General features: G+C 35.5%; 1 protein-coding gene across 2 annotated transcripts in view; it reads right to left on the bottom strand.

Moving 5' to 3' along the window:
* Dnz1 (DNZDHHC/NEW1 zinc finger protein 11) overlaps nucleotides 1-17633 on the bottom strand; it is a 159448-nt gene that overhangs the window by 126813 nt on the left and 15002 nt on the right. For both annotated transcript variants that reach the window (XM_090412977.1, XM_090412978.1), the window contains exon 2: nucleotides 544-706. In XM_090412977.1, coding sequence (XP_090269103.1) covers nucleotides 544-706 — 163 coding nt within the window. The remainder of the gene's footprint in view (nucleotides 1-543; nucleotides 707-17633) is intronic.

Raw genomic sequence — 17633 nt, 5'->3', positions numbered from 1 at the left:
AATAGAATTCACATCACAAATAAATAAATAATAATAATAAATGTGGCCAAACTAACACCAACCCTTTCCAGTCTTTATATGTGATGGTCTTTTTTTAATTCATTAAAAAAAAAAAAAAGGAAATCTTTACCATCTTTAAAATATATTCTCTAAATTTCAATCCCCTATCAGCTAACCATCATTCCAAAATTACATGCCACATCAACTCTCCTAGAACATGGCCACCACTATAATATTCAACTCTCCATCACTGAATTCCAAAGTGCCATGCACGTTGAGCTGTTTATCCCTACTCATCAACACAAAGAAGCAGCAGCTTATTCAAACCTTCCTGAATAGTCATCAGCTGTTATTAATAGCTCTCCTAAAACTTTGCATCATCTGCATATAATTAGTACTATCAATGACCTTTCCTGCATGAAACTTTGTAGATAACTGTCCATCAAAAAGATAAAAAAATGCATCAATTTACATACAGAGAATAAAAGCAAATATAATAAGTGAACCTCAAAAGTATGTTGTATTAAACCCTATTATACTTACTTTTTGAAGAGGAGATTTAGTGCCAGCATGCATATCAGAAAAATCCAAATTATTATGTGGAAGAGGAACAATTCCAGGATCAGAAAACACTGCCCTTATATGTGCCATGATCAGAAGGAAGATAATTATATTAAAACACAGGACATTAAAAGCTCCCCATAAGCTGAAAAAATAAAATAAATAAAATTTAATAAAATTTAAAAAAAAAAGGCATTTTAGAAATGTTCAGAAAATTCTTGAGAATAATTCAAACATGATTTAAAATGATGCACTAGTTTATGCTTAACCCATAATTAGTTGCACCTTTTTCTGTTACATAATTAGGTGCATGAGGTCAGAACATCAGAAATCACTCCTTACTCCACATTCAGTGTCGGAGTAGCAAGAACTTAGCTACTCAAAATCGCAATAAAAATCAGTCATTGGTTTTGTCAGAAATCAAACTTGAATGATGGCTGGGATCAAATAGATTACACGTAACTATTTCAAGTTAAAGAGAGAGCTAACTTAATAGCTAAAACCAAATGAATATGAGAAGATGCTGATTTTCAATGGAAGAATTTCCATTGAAACATCAGTTAGATATTTCAATGGAAACAGGGTTACAGGGTTGACATTGTGGAATTCTTTCACTTGGTTGAACAGTGGGAAGGAGTGATGACATGGGGCCATCCCTGGAAGTTACGAAAGGAAACTGTGAGCAAGAGGGCAAGGAGTGGTTTCTTTGCATAGAAGTTGGTTGAACCATGGAATGCATTGTCTGATAGAGTGGCGAGAGTGAGAACAGTCAATGAATTCAAGGAGTGGTATGATAGACTTTGTTTCCTAGGAGGGACCTCACACGATGAGTCTTGATAGACTGTGTTTCCTAGGAAGGACCTTACGTGATGAGTCTTTTGACTCCATGGAGGCCTGAATAATAATAATCAGCACCACCCTCCTCCTCTTCCCTTATTCTTACAATAAGGAAAGAGGAGAAGAAGCATAACCCACGAGGTGATCAAATGGATGCCAAGGAATTATTTTTATGAAACTCAAATTTAAAAATACAAGCATAATGGTCATGATAATAGTAACAGATTAACAATATGCACTTTTACTGCAAATAAACATCAACACAAGGTGCAATTTGTTATCATTTTGCCATGAATAACTATTATTGAAATTCACTTCATAAGGCTATGGAAAGAGCATTGTGTTTGGAATGAAAATTATCAGTTAAGTTGTTCAAGATTTAAAGATAACTCAGGCAATGGCATATTCACAAACTTTGTTATCCTAAAATTCATCAATTTTATTTATTTATTTATTTTTTTAAATAAGGTTTCCAGTTAGAAACCTTTAGGACTAATAAATTTCTAATTGGAAGAATTCTTGAAGTGATCAACGGAGTCAAACACAAAATTATGCAATTTATGATCTGCTGCATGTGAAACGACACACACAGAAGCTTATGGCAGTGAACTAAGGAGAATTCAAGGGAGTTTTTTCATTATGAGAAATTATTCTTTCATAATCATTTCTCCTCCTCTTGACCACATAATGAAACAACTTCCTTAGATTTTCCTACATTCATCACAGGAGATGCTTCCATTCTACACACAATCCTATCTATCCTACTTGAACACTGAATTATAAATATCTGTGCACTCATTACCTATGTTGGCATCACATTCCAATCACCTTACACTATCTTTGCAAAGAACCTACTTCTCATTCCCCTGTTCATGATACCATTACATATCTTCCAGAGATGACCTCTGGTTCTTCCGTCACCCACTGCCCTTCCTAATAGCTACCTCTACATATACATAAGCTCCTCTTATGCTTCTATATCTCTTCTCCTTGTATGTGTCAATCTCTGCAAACTATACTATCTCAATCTATTAAGAGCAACATTCTAGAACTACTACACTCTTATATATTCACATCTGGACACTTTCCACTATTTTTTTCTCATCTCCCATTCTTAGACATGCAACCTAATCAATATTGCAGCCATCCTTTATATGAATTTCACCACAAGTCGCTTAAATTCTTGTAGAGCTGCTTATACATTGGTTACATATAGCTTTTAATTTTTCAGGAAATTACAACATATACTAGAATATTAATTATAAAAAACTTTAATTAATAATTTCGTATATTTCAGAATGTTACATTGCCAACACCAGGAAAAACAAAAAACAATGATATGTGCACACAGGCACTAACACTGAGCAAATGAGGCTGAATAAAGATATAAATTTATTCAACTGGCTGCAAACCACACCTGCTTTGCTTATTGTATTGTCTATTTTCAAATTTAATTTGCCATCATCACTAAAAATTGTCCTTAACAGCTGAAATACTTTACTTGTATACTTTACATTCTCCATTGAGAATGCAGCTGAAGTTTTCTATGTTCTTGCCTACTTTCAGAGTTTTGGTCTTTCTATTGCTCATTTTCATGCCAAATTTGTTGCAACTGTTATGCAATTTAGTTAGAGAATCAACAAAAGTCATGCCTCGAGTTCTAAATAGTACTCCCTAGTAGGCTAAATTAGGTTGTCTTGACTGTTGGGCTAACCATCTTAAAATATATGCTTCCCAAATTTGGGGCAGTCTCATGCACCCAATGTGTTGAGGTTTGGAAAGTTTTTCAGAGCTGAGACAGATTCAAGGAATAGCCATTCATACTTGTATTTGCTGTGGTGTAATAACAGCACAGCCTTCTTCCAGCATATAGGTGGGTGTCCAAAGCATGGTCAGCAAATCCTGAAAATGCCTGTATGAGTGGAATTGGATGCAGTCCTTGTGTTTGGATATCTTGATACTGGCTGCAATAGGACAGTTTGCAACTACAAGGAACGTGGTATACTCCTGGTAAGTCTAGGGGATGTGGCTGGTCTTTGGTGGAGTAGATAAGACATGACAATTCATGTGATCTGTAACTGGTTGTAAGGTCATATTTCCTTAGGATTTTTGATAATTTTTCAGATGTTTCCCAGATAAATGGAATGATGAAAAAAAAAATTAACAAAAATCTGACCTTACCACCACAAATTGGCATCTCTTATCCGCTTCACCAAAGACCAACTGCAAGGAACCTGGTATACTTATGGTAGGTCTAGGGAATGCATCTGGTCTTTGGTACTATCCTACTACAGCCAAACAGGCAGAACAGCCAATATCAGGATATCTGATCACAAGAACTACATCTAGTTTCACATTCAGGACTTGTTGACCATGCTGTGGCTACCAACCATATGATAAGTTGTAAGAAGGCCACTCCACTGAGATTTGAAACTGGTTGGAAGCTTGGGTGATGAATGGCAATATTGTAGTCTACCCAAGTGGGAAAAAACTTCCAACATTCTTTCTCTAAATCCAGAGTAATTTAATAATAAGGTGAGAAACCTTTTGGCAACTCATATAGGCAAATATGACTTCTCCATTACTTCCACCTTAGTATCATCACCTCTGCAGACAAGCAAGCAGGATTATTGTTACTTTATTATTATTACTTTACACCTCCAGGGAATCCAAAGACTCATTGAGAGAGGGATCTCCACCAATCCACCAAACTCAACTACCTTCATCATCTACACTAATGCCATCTACTGTCGACCACCACCACTAGTATTTTCACATAAAATCACAAACATCCATACCCAAGGTGGGATTCGAACCTGCAGCCTTTTGGCTGGAGAGTGGATATGCTAACCACTTGGCCAACCAGGCTGACAAAAAGAAACCTGTACCTGCCAGGATTCAGGAAGGACAGAACTACAATTCGACAGATTTTGACAATTCAGTTAACAGCTGAGAAAGCTAGAAGAAAAAACAAAAACATATATACCTGCTGTTTATTTTCAGAAGGCATTTGAGTATCAACCAGAAAATAACATTAGCAGTGCTAAAATCCTATGGAATTGACAGAAAACTAATAGCTATATTAAAAGATGTTTATAAGAATGCAGTTGCAGCAGTTAGAATAGGTGATGATTTGGAGAAATGGTTTAAAACAAGCAGAGGTACTAGAGGAGACCCAATATCACCAAGCATTTTCATTGCACATTTAGAAAGAGCAATGAATAAAATGAAGGAAGATGCAAAAGTGCATGGGATGAGAATTAACAATCTGAGATTTGCAGATGATATTGTTATTATTGAAGAAGGCGAAAGAGAACTACAAAAAAACATTGAAACTGTTAAATGAGGAAGGGAGAAGATTTGGACTTGTTATGAACTTGGAAAAAATAAAGACAATGGTATTTGGTGAGAAGAACATGAAACAAAAGATACAAGTGGATGGAATTGATATAGAAAATGTAAAACAATTCACATATTTGGGAAGTAAAATGACATAGGATTTGTACTGATAAAGAAATAAAGACAAGACTTGCAAAGGAAAGAACAAATCTGAAGGCCATGGATAACATCTGGAAAAGTAAAGTGATCAGCCCAAACAAAACTAAGAGTGCTGAAAACATGCATCTTTAGCGGTGTACTGTATGGATCTGAAACGTGGGTAATAAATAAGAAATAGAGAAAAAGAATTTTGGCATTTGAAAGAACTTGTTACAGGAAGATCCTAAGAATAGGATGGGTACAGAAAGTTACAAATGAAGAGCTCAATCGGAAGATACAACCAAAGGAGAATCTAATGCAGAAGATTATAAAACGGAAGCTGCAATTATTTGGACACATCTGCAGAATGAGTGAGGACTAGAAGATAAAGATATTCGTATTTGGTATTATGGATGGTGTGTGAACAGAAGAGGTAGACCATACAGAGAATGGATAAATGACATAAAGGACTGGTGTGGAATGGATGTACGGATACTGCGACACTGGACAAAGAAAGATGGAGGAGGCATCGGACACCAACAGGCAGCGAGTCCATGGTTCGTGATGATGAACTCCATTTCTAAGCTTTTACAAATAGACTCCAGAACATTATGCCACCTTCCACATATTTATCTTCTATATTCTTTCGAAAATTATAAGAAATTTTGTTTAACTACTTTTACACACAGCTCAGCTCTCATTTTTCTGTATTCTTTTAGGTCATATGCCAACTTAGTTGCTAAAAGCTTTCAGTATGTTTTCTTCTGTTTCAGAACTGCTCTGCTGTTCTTGTTTTTCTATCCTTCCAAATAACTTCACCATATGTCTCCTCAGTTGAATCAACAATTGGTTTCTTCAGTGTTCTTGTAAGAATTCAAGGTTTGGTTCTTGTTTTCAAACTGTTTAATTTTTTTTAATAATGTTTGTATGGGCAAGTTTACAGTTTACCTGTAAACTGAAGGTAAAGTTGTCAGCAAGGAGAGAAAATAAGAACACTATGGTGGACACAGAAATTTGAAGAAGCAATCTTGGAAAAGAAGAAAGCATACCAAACGCAAATAAATATACAGATATCCTAAAATAATACAGAAAAAAACTAAGAGAGCTAAGTTTTGTGTAAACCAAACAAAAGCCACAGGAAGACTTTGAAAATACAGCAGATATATATCATGCAGGCAGCAAAACATTCTGGAAGCTACTGAAAAGGCATAGAAAAAGATGAAAGAGTACCATAAAAGAAATCACAGCTGATAAAGGTGACATGAAAACTGAAAAATAAAGCTATCTTAAATGTCTGGAGTAATTATTTTGAAAACTATTAAATGAAACACACAGTGACAGATCAATAGTAGAAAATTTTCAACAGAAATGCAAACAGGAGTACATATCAACACTTGATGTAGAAAATAAAAAACCTTGAAATGTGAAAAGGAAGACTGAATAGATGACATTTAAATAACAATGCTCAAATATGGAAATATAAAAGTTTTGCAGCAGTTACAGTGCATAATTCAGAGGGTGTGATCAGAAGGTTGAATTCCAAATGATTGGAGCAGAGCTCTCACAGTTCCCATCTATAAAAAAAAAAAAATAAGGATAAAGGTGAATGTGAGAATTAGATGAATTTCTTTACTAAGTATTTATTATTATTATTATTCGTGAACACCTCCAAGGAGTCCGAAGACTCATCACGGAAGGACACCTACTATAAAACTATCTCCACCACTACACCGAATCTATACTACCAATCATCTCCATCAACACCATCTACCGCCCACCACAACTAGTATTTTTTGTCTGTAAATTGTGTGTGTTTTGAAGGGCCGATTTGTCTGTATGCAGGATAAAAATCCTGCTACCTCCGTATGAGATCGGCTAACTCACCTTCGATTGAAAAAGTCCGCAAAGATTCCTCCCATCACAACGAGAATCGAACCTATTCCAATCGAAGGGCACAACGTACCATCGTTCTTCCAATTTATGCAAGCATGCTTGAAGCGATGCTGAGAACAATTGTGGAAGAGAAATTTGGAGAAGAACAAATTGGGTTCACCAAATAGGGTTGTAAAAATCAGATTTTCACTTTAGAACATATAGTTGAGAAGTCATACGAATATAACAAGGATCTGGAGAAGACACATGACAATGGGTACAGAGAAAAGCTTTTCAAAACACTACACAATTACATGGAAGCAGAACATAATAAACAAAGTAATATTTAAGTTGTAAATCAGAAGTTAGAATGGATAGAATGGATACAGGAAGATTGTTTGATCTCAACTCAGGTGTAAGACAAGAATGCACATTATCTCCACTCTTACTGATCATCGATATGGATTGCATTATGAAAGAAAGTGTCATTAAACCTGATATTAGAAATGGAGATCCTAAACTTTAGATCTTTGCTTTATGCAGATAATGTTGTACCCCTAAACACATCCAGTACAAGTCTCTGGGATTCTCTAACCAAATTGAATAGCAGCTGTAACAAATTTTGCATGAAAATCATCAATAAAAATATCTAAACTATGAAAATAGGCAGGAACATTGAAAACTTGATCTCATTCACAATGGAGAGCTATAGAACAAGTAAAATATTTCAACTATTCCAGTTACTAAGATTTTCATCCACCATATACCACTTCTCAGCAATTTGTTGCACATAACAGGTCTGGGATCAAATTCTTTGCTAACATTAATTAAAACCCACACCACATCCATATGTCACATATCACTGTTAATAAAGGTGCCAGCATGCCATACCATTGCATATCATTCATGCCCTCCCCCCCCAAAATGCACTGCCACTTTCTGATATCTATCCATCAGCCACCAACTTATCAAAGTCAACTGTTTACATTCCAATTTTATATTCTCCAGTCTATGCAACAGCCTTTCATGTAATATCATACATATGCCTTAGCAAAGCTTAAGTATCATAGGGTATCCATTCTCTTTATCCAACTCAGCTGTAACATTATAAAATATGAGTAAATTGCCAAAACATGACCTCCCATTAGTAAACCCATGCTTTTCTGTACAAAGCATAGCTTGTCTCTCAAACCCATTTCTCTATGTGAATGCTTACCAAATTCTCTAAAATCTTCATCACCACTAAAAAGACCCTGATATGTCAATAGCTTCCACAGGAAGCTGACTCAAGTTATACAACCATATCAAACATCAAGCCATTTCAGTTGAACATTCCTTTAACACGCATGCTGATATGCCATCTGGCACTAATGCTGAAATGATATCTAGGTTATGCAACAATTCTTGAACTTCATTCTTATGTACCTCTATCTCTTCATCCAATGTACTGGTAGCACTATGTACATGCAGGTGGTTGGCAGATCTTAGTAAAGTGAGCTCTCATTATTTGAACAATCTCATCGGCTTCTGACACAAGGGTACTGTCTGCATTCACTAATGTTATTCTTTATTCTTTTATATTCATTTTTTTTCCTTTTACCTGCAGAACAGCAATATATTTCTTTAGGGTTGCCTGCACAGATAATTTCTTTTCATACTCCAATTTAGCTTTTGATAAAATACTCTCAACGTTTCTTGGCTGCATTTTATACATCCGTAACTCCTCTCACTCTTATTCTCAGAATATTTCTTCTACATGATCTTCTTATGGATCTTTTGCTTAATAAGGATGCATACCCATTTCATTCTCACCCCTATTTGTTCTTCAAATTCTAGAACATATTCAGACACTGTCTCATTTAAGCATCTTTTCAAAGCTCTCCATGCATTGCTGATATTCTTCTCATTCAGTAACTGATAATTGGATTAAAGATAACATTCTCCTGAGTTTATCATAATTTCTTGATTTGTGGTTCAGCATGTAACCTGTGCTAATTGAAACATTCATATAGTTAGCTACTTCCTACAATAGTACAGCATGATCATCACCAACGATGGCAAAACATTCAATTTTAACGGAGATCCCATTTAACACTATTTGACCTTAATCTTGCAACATGTCAATAAATTCTCTTTCAATTCTTATCATATGATTTCTCTTCTACCCAAGTCTCTCATAATAATTACTCACTTGGTACCAAACAGGGTCATTTCAAAGTGCTTTCCTTGTCTCCTGCAGCTGAACCACCATATATTTCATACTGTTAGCCCCAACTTATTTTGCTTTCATGAGTTTCTATGCTAACTGGACACAAATCATTTGATATCAGTAGTAGTACCCCCCTTCCTAAAAAAATACTATACTCTTTACACTCCATTCCAGTTATTACATCTGACTGATAGTCAGGTTTCACTAATGCCAATAACTTTCGGCCAAAACATATTCAACAAGGCAAAGAATTCTACCCAGTTTGTTTCAAATGTTCCTGGAATTTGTGTAAAGACATAAGTTACCATCTAGCTTTTGCATATACTTACATATGCAAAATCTATAATCTGCTTAATCCAGATGGGTAACTTACACTCAACTTACACTGTTGGATACACTCAAAGTCTGAACTTAAAGTGTAAATTTACACCCTTCACCCATTTCATAATCATGCTCAATGGCATTCATATCACTGTCATGTTTGCAAACTATAGCTGAATTCCCACACAATCTCACGATATTCATGGAAGGAAAAATAGTAAATATATTTATCGTTTTTTTTGTTGTTTTTTTATAGCTAGCAAGTATTTTCAGTACTTGGGTATCTCAGCTGATTCAGTGCCTAATGTTGTTACCACCTTTACTACATCTATTTGTATACTCCTTTTAAATTCACCTTTACAGTAGAATAAGTTTCAAATTTTCTTACATGCATCACAATTACTTCTAGTTCCATTTGTCCTACAGACTGATTAGGTTTGTTACTAAGGTTGCAAAATGAAAAATAAGGATGTGAAATAAATACTTATGCTGTATCAGAAAAAGAAAACCAGGATGTCCTCTTAAGAGATTCAATGATGACTTCTAAGGCCAGAACCACTCTAGGCCTAAATCCTTGATAAGCATGATGATGATGATGCTGTATCCATAATTATTTAAAAATCTGATATGTTCGATTTCTGTCTAGAATGAATATATCTGTAATATTCATTCATACTTCTCATGCAGAGGAAGTGTGAAATTAAGAAATCAGAAATCAGAAAACGTATAAATGTCACCATCTCCAAAGAAATTTAAATTTGGAAAATAAAGTATTAAAATCTCATCAAAGTATAAAGAAAAACATATTATTCAAAAAAGCACACCAGATATATTACATATCTGGTCACTTTATTTAGCAATCCTGTAAAATGGGCAACTTATCTGTTTTATTGTGTTTTCTTAGAAAATGAATGTGCTATATACAGTATACGAGTGATGATTTATTTTTATATTATTCTATAGTATAGTAACTAGTCAAATGGTACCAAAAATGAACAAAAATAGTGAAGTTGAGAACAAGAAGGAGATTTGTTTTCAATATCCTAAAGAGAATCTTCAGGATATTGAAAATGAATTAACCTCTTATTGCAAAATTAAAACATTAGACAATGTGGAATTATAAAAAAAGTTGAAATTATAAAAATAGCAGCAAAATGAGAAACAACAAAACACAGAATCAGATAAGATATGACAATGAAAATCAGGGAAGTCGATTATAAAAAGATGATTTTGTATGGCAATTCCATCATGCTGGCCTGATTGGCCTGATTATATCCACTTTCAAATCAATAGTGAATTCACTCTGTAGGTTTAAATCCCACCATGGGCATGGGTTGTTTGTGATTGTCGTTAGATGGGAAATGAATTTCATTGTCCAGTACTAAGTTTAACACACATAAACCACAGTAGTAGGTTTTTTTTTATTACGTAAATATTTCGTCCTAGGTATCTTAGGACATCATCAGTACAGTAAGGCAATACTAGGAATGACAAAAGAAAGGGCATGTACGTACGTACAAAGGAATCCAAATTGCATGCAGTGGTGCACTGTGGCCTGAACTTAAATTAAATTAAACTAAATTACTTAAATTAAATTAAAATTAATTACAGTTAAGTTATTATTTTACACAATTTTGTATGACAATTTCCCATACTTTAGGGATGGCAAGAACATCATTGCAGTTTAGATTTGGTCTGTGGAGTAGGGCTTCAGCACTTTCTTTATATAAATGTTCATATTTATATGAAGTTCTGTGTAGAAGTTTTGTCTTTTTCCAATGGATCTTGTGGTTTGGGTTTTCAACTCCGTGTTGAGCAAGGCCTGATTTATGCGGTTTGATGAGGCGGATATGGTCTTGATGTTCTGAAATGCATTTAAAAACTGATCTACCTGTCTGTCCAAAATAAGAGAGTTCACAAAAACAATGTCCCATTTAGACCTGTCGTTGATTCAATTAGCAGCCGCATAAATCAGGCCCATCAAACCACATAAATCAGGTTTTCAACTCCTTGCTCAACAAGGAGTTGAAAACCCAAACCACAAGATCCATTGGAAAAAGACAAAAATTCTACACAGATCTTCTTATAAATATGAACGTTTATAGAAAGAAAGTGCTGAACCCTACTCCACAGACCAAATGTAAACTACAATGATGTTCCTGCCATCCCTAAAATATGGGAAATTGTCATACAAAATTGTGTAAAATAATAACTTAACTGTAATTAATTTTATTTTAATTTAAGTAATTTAGTTCAATTTAATTTAATTTAAGTTCAGGCTGCAACGCATCACTGCATGCAATTTGGATTCCTTTGTGTGTACGCGCCCTTTCTTTTGTCATTCCTAGTATTGCCTTACTGTACTGATGATGTCCTAAGATATCTAGGGTGAAATATTTACGTAATAAAAAAAAACCTACTACTGTGGTTTACGTGTGTTAAACTTAGTCGTGAATTCTCCACAGTTTCTCTATATAATCACTGTCCAGTGTAGACCACTACGTTGCTTATTGGAGGCACATAGTGTATTAATAAAGTTCCGTTTTTTGTCTCTAGAGCAAGGTTTTTTGGACTATTGAAAAATATATATATATAAAATATCAAAACATTTTTTTAAATATATATAATTAATAAAAAAATAGAAAAAAAATCCTTAGCCTACTCATGGTATGAATAAACTATAGGTCTACAAATAAAACTTTTGTGAGAGGGAGCTACATAAAAAAAAAAAAAAGTAAGTAAATCAAAAATAAATAACATGCCACTGATGTTTATTAGTTTGTATTTTGCCAGAGCAAAAATCAAAAATATAACAAGTACAATAAAAAATAAAAAAAAAACAGAAAAGAAAAGAAAAGAGATGGCAATTCTAGTAGGTGTGAAGATTTAACTAGTGATAGGTTCAGTATGAGAGAGGATATGAAAGGATTGCTGAAAGAAGCAAGAATGAAGTTTGAGAAAGTGAAAACAGTATTTTACCTAGATATAACAGAAATTAATTAAGAATAAAAGCTATAATGACAAACAATTCAATGCATACGCATTTTTGAAGAAACAGACTGTAGAGTAAGTGGGCAGGAAGAATGGATTTGTATAAAAAGAGACATCAGCAATAGATTTGGTATCAGGAGCCTGGAGAAATCATTAATTGAAATGAGACCAAACATGGTCACGGAAACTAGAATATAATGGGAAGAATGGTGGGAATCTATAACCACAGTACCTCTGATTGGGGAAAATGACTATGTAGTCTTGTCCTTGGAGGTTGCTGAACATGTGAAAATTTCAGTCAAGAAAGGGTTTATGCAGAACTACAAAGCTGGCAATTATGACCATCTTAAGAGGCACTTAGGAGAAGTGCCATGGCAAAAGAAACTACGTGGAATAAATGTTATTACTGCATGGAGAAACAGTAAAGTTTTAGCAAGGCAGTATCAGAGTGCATACACAGGGTAAGGAGGACAAACCAATAAGGATTAAGTAACTGGATGAATAGCAATATAAAGCAGGAGCTGCACAAGGGAGAAGGATAATTAGTATGGTAAAGAAGACTATATCAGATTTTGAGAGAACATTAGCTAAACATTCCAAACTATTTGTACGCATAGGTTTCTGTGGTTTAGCAGTTCAAAAGAAAGATTCCAGTATTCCAACCACATGTTTATTAAGATAAATGAAAATAAACAAACGCAACAAGTTTCGTATGTCGTTTGACTTGCATCTTCAGGGGTTAAAGGTAACTAAGAGTTTAAACACAAGAAATGAGAAATTACTCAAAATAGTCCATTCTATGATGTTATGGCCGTCTAACTGTTCATTAAATTAAAAAATCCGAATTCAGAATCTGTGCATGCTAAGTTTGAACAATGCCAGATGTTGTCACGTTCTGTTGTTCACGTTCACACTGTCCAAGGTCTGACTTAGGTATATTTTTTATCAATGCTGACCAAACTTGGTGTAGAATTAGGCCCTGGTTTTTGTTGCATTGCATTGGAGTTCTAAGCATATTAGCAGCTTCTTTAAATTTCCTTGTGAAACAGTTTTTTTTTTTAATATAAGACATGTTCGTTTTATACCAGACTACATTATGGGTGATGGAAGTTGTGTGGGATGCTAGGCTGATTTGTGTTCTCTCCTTTTTTGCACGTCTTTTTGGTGTTTGTTCATACGAATTTCCCCTGATCTTCCTGTCTGGCCTACATAGTAGATGACACAGGAACAATGAATTTTATATATATCTGGTTTTTTTGAAGGGTTTTTTGAAGGGTGATGTGGAGGTTTTGGGGGGATGTAGAAATCTTGATATTTTTTCTAGCAAAAGAAAAGCAACTTTAATGTTATGGTTGCTTAGTAATTTGGCCAATTTGTCGGTAATATTCTTGATGATGTATGATTGCGTTCTTGAAATCTTGCTTTTGTGAGATGTTTGTAGGAGGTGTGTTGAGGATTTTCTTGATTATCTTAGGTTCAAAACTATTTTTTTTTTAGGATCAGTGTTAAATAATGTAATTCTTCGTTTGTCTTTTTTTTCTGTGCTGAAAATATTGTAAGCTCTATCCCTCAAGGTTTTTATTAAACTTATTTTTTGCCTGAGGTGGTGAAGTGAGGCCGCATTAAGAAATCTTTCTGTGTTGGTGGGTTTTCTATAAATGGAGAAAGATAATCTATTATCTTTTTCATTGATTTCTATTAGGGTATCAGGAAAAGGAAGTTTTTTATGTTCTTATTCCAAAGTGAATTTTATTTTGTTGTGTAGATTATTAAGATAATCTTTAAAAGCAGTGAGTTCCTCTGTCGTTCCTGGTGATGTGATGAAAATATCATCTACATAACGAAGCCAAATTTTCAGTTTTTTATGATAGTTGTTTAAACGCATTATTTTCAAAATTTTCCATATATAGGTCAGCTAAAGCTGGAGAGAGAGAGAAAGAGAGAGAGGGGAGGGCATTACCAGTCCTTTTTGTTCCAAAAATTTCTCTTGATACATGAAAAATGTATTTTTTATGCAATGTTTATATAGTTCTACAATGTCCGCTGGAAAAAGGTCTTCAAGGAGATTCACTGTTTCATTTCTGGGAGCATTTGTAAAGAGGCTGACTACATCCAAACTTTATTATTATTATTATTATCCCAAGACCTCATGAAGTCAAAGATTCATTTGGGAGGTCCTTTCATCACACACACATCTCATCATACCATGTCTTAAACACACTCAAACTCCTTGCAGACACCACACTCTCAGGCAAGGCATTTCAATCATTCACAACTCTGCATGGAAAAAACCTGCCTCTCACTCCCCTACTCACACCCTCTTTATACAGTTTCCAGGGATGACCTCTGGTTCTCCCCTGATTTCCCTCTATTCTCTGTAGAACTTCTCCACCATTGACTTACCAAATTGTAGGTCTCTATCATATCTCCCCTCTTCCTCCTGTCCACCAGACTCTGCGAATTACATCTTCTCAATCTCTTCTCATACTCGATATTCCAGAGGTCAGAAACTACCTTAGTCAGTCGCCTTTAGACCCTTTCCAACATCTCTTCATTCTTCTGTAAACCCGGTGACCAAATCTGGACACAATAGTCCATGTGTGGCCTAATCAAATCCTTATACAACGGAACAAGAAACTCCCTACTTCTACACGTCACTGTCCTCAGCATCATTCCCAGAAGCCTTTGTGTTGTCATCACAATTTTAGTGATGTGTCCCCTAAATTTTAGATCCTTACCCACTATCACCCCCAGATCTCTTATTTCCTCTACCTCCAACAATATATTCTCACCAAGCATAAATTCTGCATCCCATCTTTGTTTTCTAAATTTTAAAACCTTACATTTTGTAACATTGAACTCACATCCCCATTTCCATGCCCAATCACTCAATTTATTCAAGTCTTCTTCCTTATCCACTATCACCCCCAGATCTCTTATTTCCTCTACCTCCAACAATATATTCTCACTAAGCATAAATTCTGCATCCCATCTTTGTTTTCCAAAGTTTAAAACCTTACATTTTGCAACATTGAACTCACATCCCCATTTCCGTGCCCAATCACTCAATTTATTCAAGTCTTCTTGCAAGGCCACAACATCTTCACTACTCTTTATGGTTCGTCCAAACTTTGCATCATCTGCAACGAACTGAATATCTCCATCCAAATCTTTGTCTGCCAATATCATTAATATACAAGTTAAACAGTAATGGCCCTAAAAGAGACCCCTAAGGCACTCCACTAGTGACTTTCTTTTTCCTGGATATCACACCCCCCATATGCAACTTGTTGATACCTATCAGATAGCCAGTCTCCAATCCAATGCACTAATCTAATATCCAACTCCATCTGCTCTAGTTTGACTGTCAACTTATCGTGAGATACTCTATCAAAAGCCTTTACGAAATCCAAGTATATTACTGTGTATCCTTCTCCTCTGTCCAAGGAAGCAGTCACTTTATTGTAATAAGTAAGTAGATTACTAAAACATGACCTCCCTTTAGCAAATCCATGCTGTCCATCAAAGATAATACCATTGTTGTCAACCCAACTCTGGATCCTAGTTCTCACAAGCTTCTCCAACAACTTAACCACAAACCTGACACACAGATAGGCTTATAGCTTGATGCTTGAGTTCGATCACCTCCTTTATGAAGTGGCACAATCTTGCCCTCCTTCCACTCCTTAGGAACTTGACCAAGTGCAAGACTCGTATTAAAAAAATATATCAAGGCAGGTGTCAACTCCCTAGCACATTCCTTCAGAATATGTGGTGATATATTATCAAGTCCCACAGCCTTATTTACATCTAGTTTACTCAACTCCCCAAACACCTCTTGCTCACTTACAGTCAGTCTCTCCTACCCATCATCAACTGCTCTCAATCTCTCCATGAAGTCACATTCACAAGATTGAAAGATCTTTATGAACTGCTCATTAAGTATCTCCACCACACGTTTTGCAACAGCTGTCTTTATACCATTTTCTCCAATCAATGTCATCCTTCCATAATCATTCTTTGTTTTTCTGGCTACATATCGAAAGAACTCCCTAGGATTCTTTTCGGTTTCATTAGCTAACTGCTGTTCATACCTCTCTTTAGCTACTCTCACCAACCAAGTCACCCTCCTTGCCTGGTCTTTGTAGACCTCATGAAATTGGTTATTTCCACTTCTCTTATGCTACCTCCACAATGCCCTTTTTCTCTGTATCGCATGCTTAATCTCTTTATTCATCCATCTCACACCTACCTTATTTAATCTTCTCACCCTTGGAATACATTTAGACATTGCATCTATTAGATAGTTTTTGAAAATCCCCCAAGCTGCATTGATCTCTTTTCCAGCTAACTCCTCATTCCACACTACACCCACAAGCTGTCTCCTGAGCTCTTCATAATCACTCCCCCCTTGTAGTTCCACATATTCCCTTTTCTCACAGGGGTCCTCGCACTGCTGGCAACCACCCAGGTAATCACCCCATGGTCATTCTCACCAATTGATGGATGATTTGACATGTCATTTATAATTACATCCTCTGATGAGATGTAATTTGACACCTCATTTATAATTATATCCTCTGATGAGATGACATCCTCTGATGTCATCTCATCAGAGGATGTAATCATCACCAAATCCAAGACCCTTAATACTCGGGTGTCCTCTGTTACATACTGTCTGAGGTAGTTATCCCTCAAAAACTCAAGAAACTCATTTTCTTTACTTCCAGTTGCTATCTCATCATTCCAGTCTATATTGCCATAATTAAAATCACCCATAATGATCACCATTTTCTTATTTGCTTGGCTAATTTGACTATACATTTCACTATCACCACCATCCACATTACCTGGTCTATAACAACATCTCACCAAGTATTTGATTCCATTCACCTCTATCTCACACCATACTGCCTCAAAACCACTGGCACTATTTCCGTCTTGCATCTCTACTTTGTATGGACATAACTCTTTCTCTATCATCAATAGCACTCCTCCTTCCTTTTTACCCCTTCTATCTCGAAACACATCATACCCTTCCATCTCTATTCCTGTTAGGATGTCATCCTCTTCCAACCATGTCTCACTTATTCTGACAATCTTTGGGTGAACAGACGCAATTAGTGCAACCATTTCATCTGCCTTGTTTCTTATACTTCTAGCATTGGTATACAAACACAACAGCTCATTTCCGGATCTACAGCTAGTTCCACTGATATCACTCACTCGATGTGATCTCTCCGTGCTCGACTGGGGTCATTTCCCTTTCTGCTTCTTCATTTTAGAACCCTTTGCAATTCCATCTGTTTCCTTTTGATCCCTGATCATCCCATTACTTTCCTGCCTACACATGCTCTCACCTCCT

The sequence above is a fragment of the Typopeltis vanoorti genome, chromosome 23 (assembly GCF_054136105.1).
Source record: "Typopeltis vanoorti isolate ZY-2024b chromosome 23, IOZ_Tvanoo_1.0, whole genome shotgun sequence".
Classification (NCBI taxonomy): domain Eukaryota; kingdom Metazoa; phylum Arthropoda; class Arachnida; order Uropygi; family Thelyphonidae; genus Typopeltis; species Typopeltis vanoorti.
Note: the sequence above shows the minus strand (reverse complement) of the source record. Positions and strands in the feature narration are given on the sequence as shown.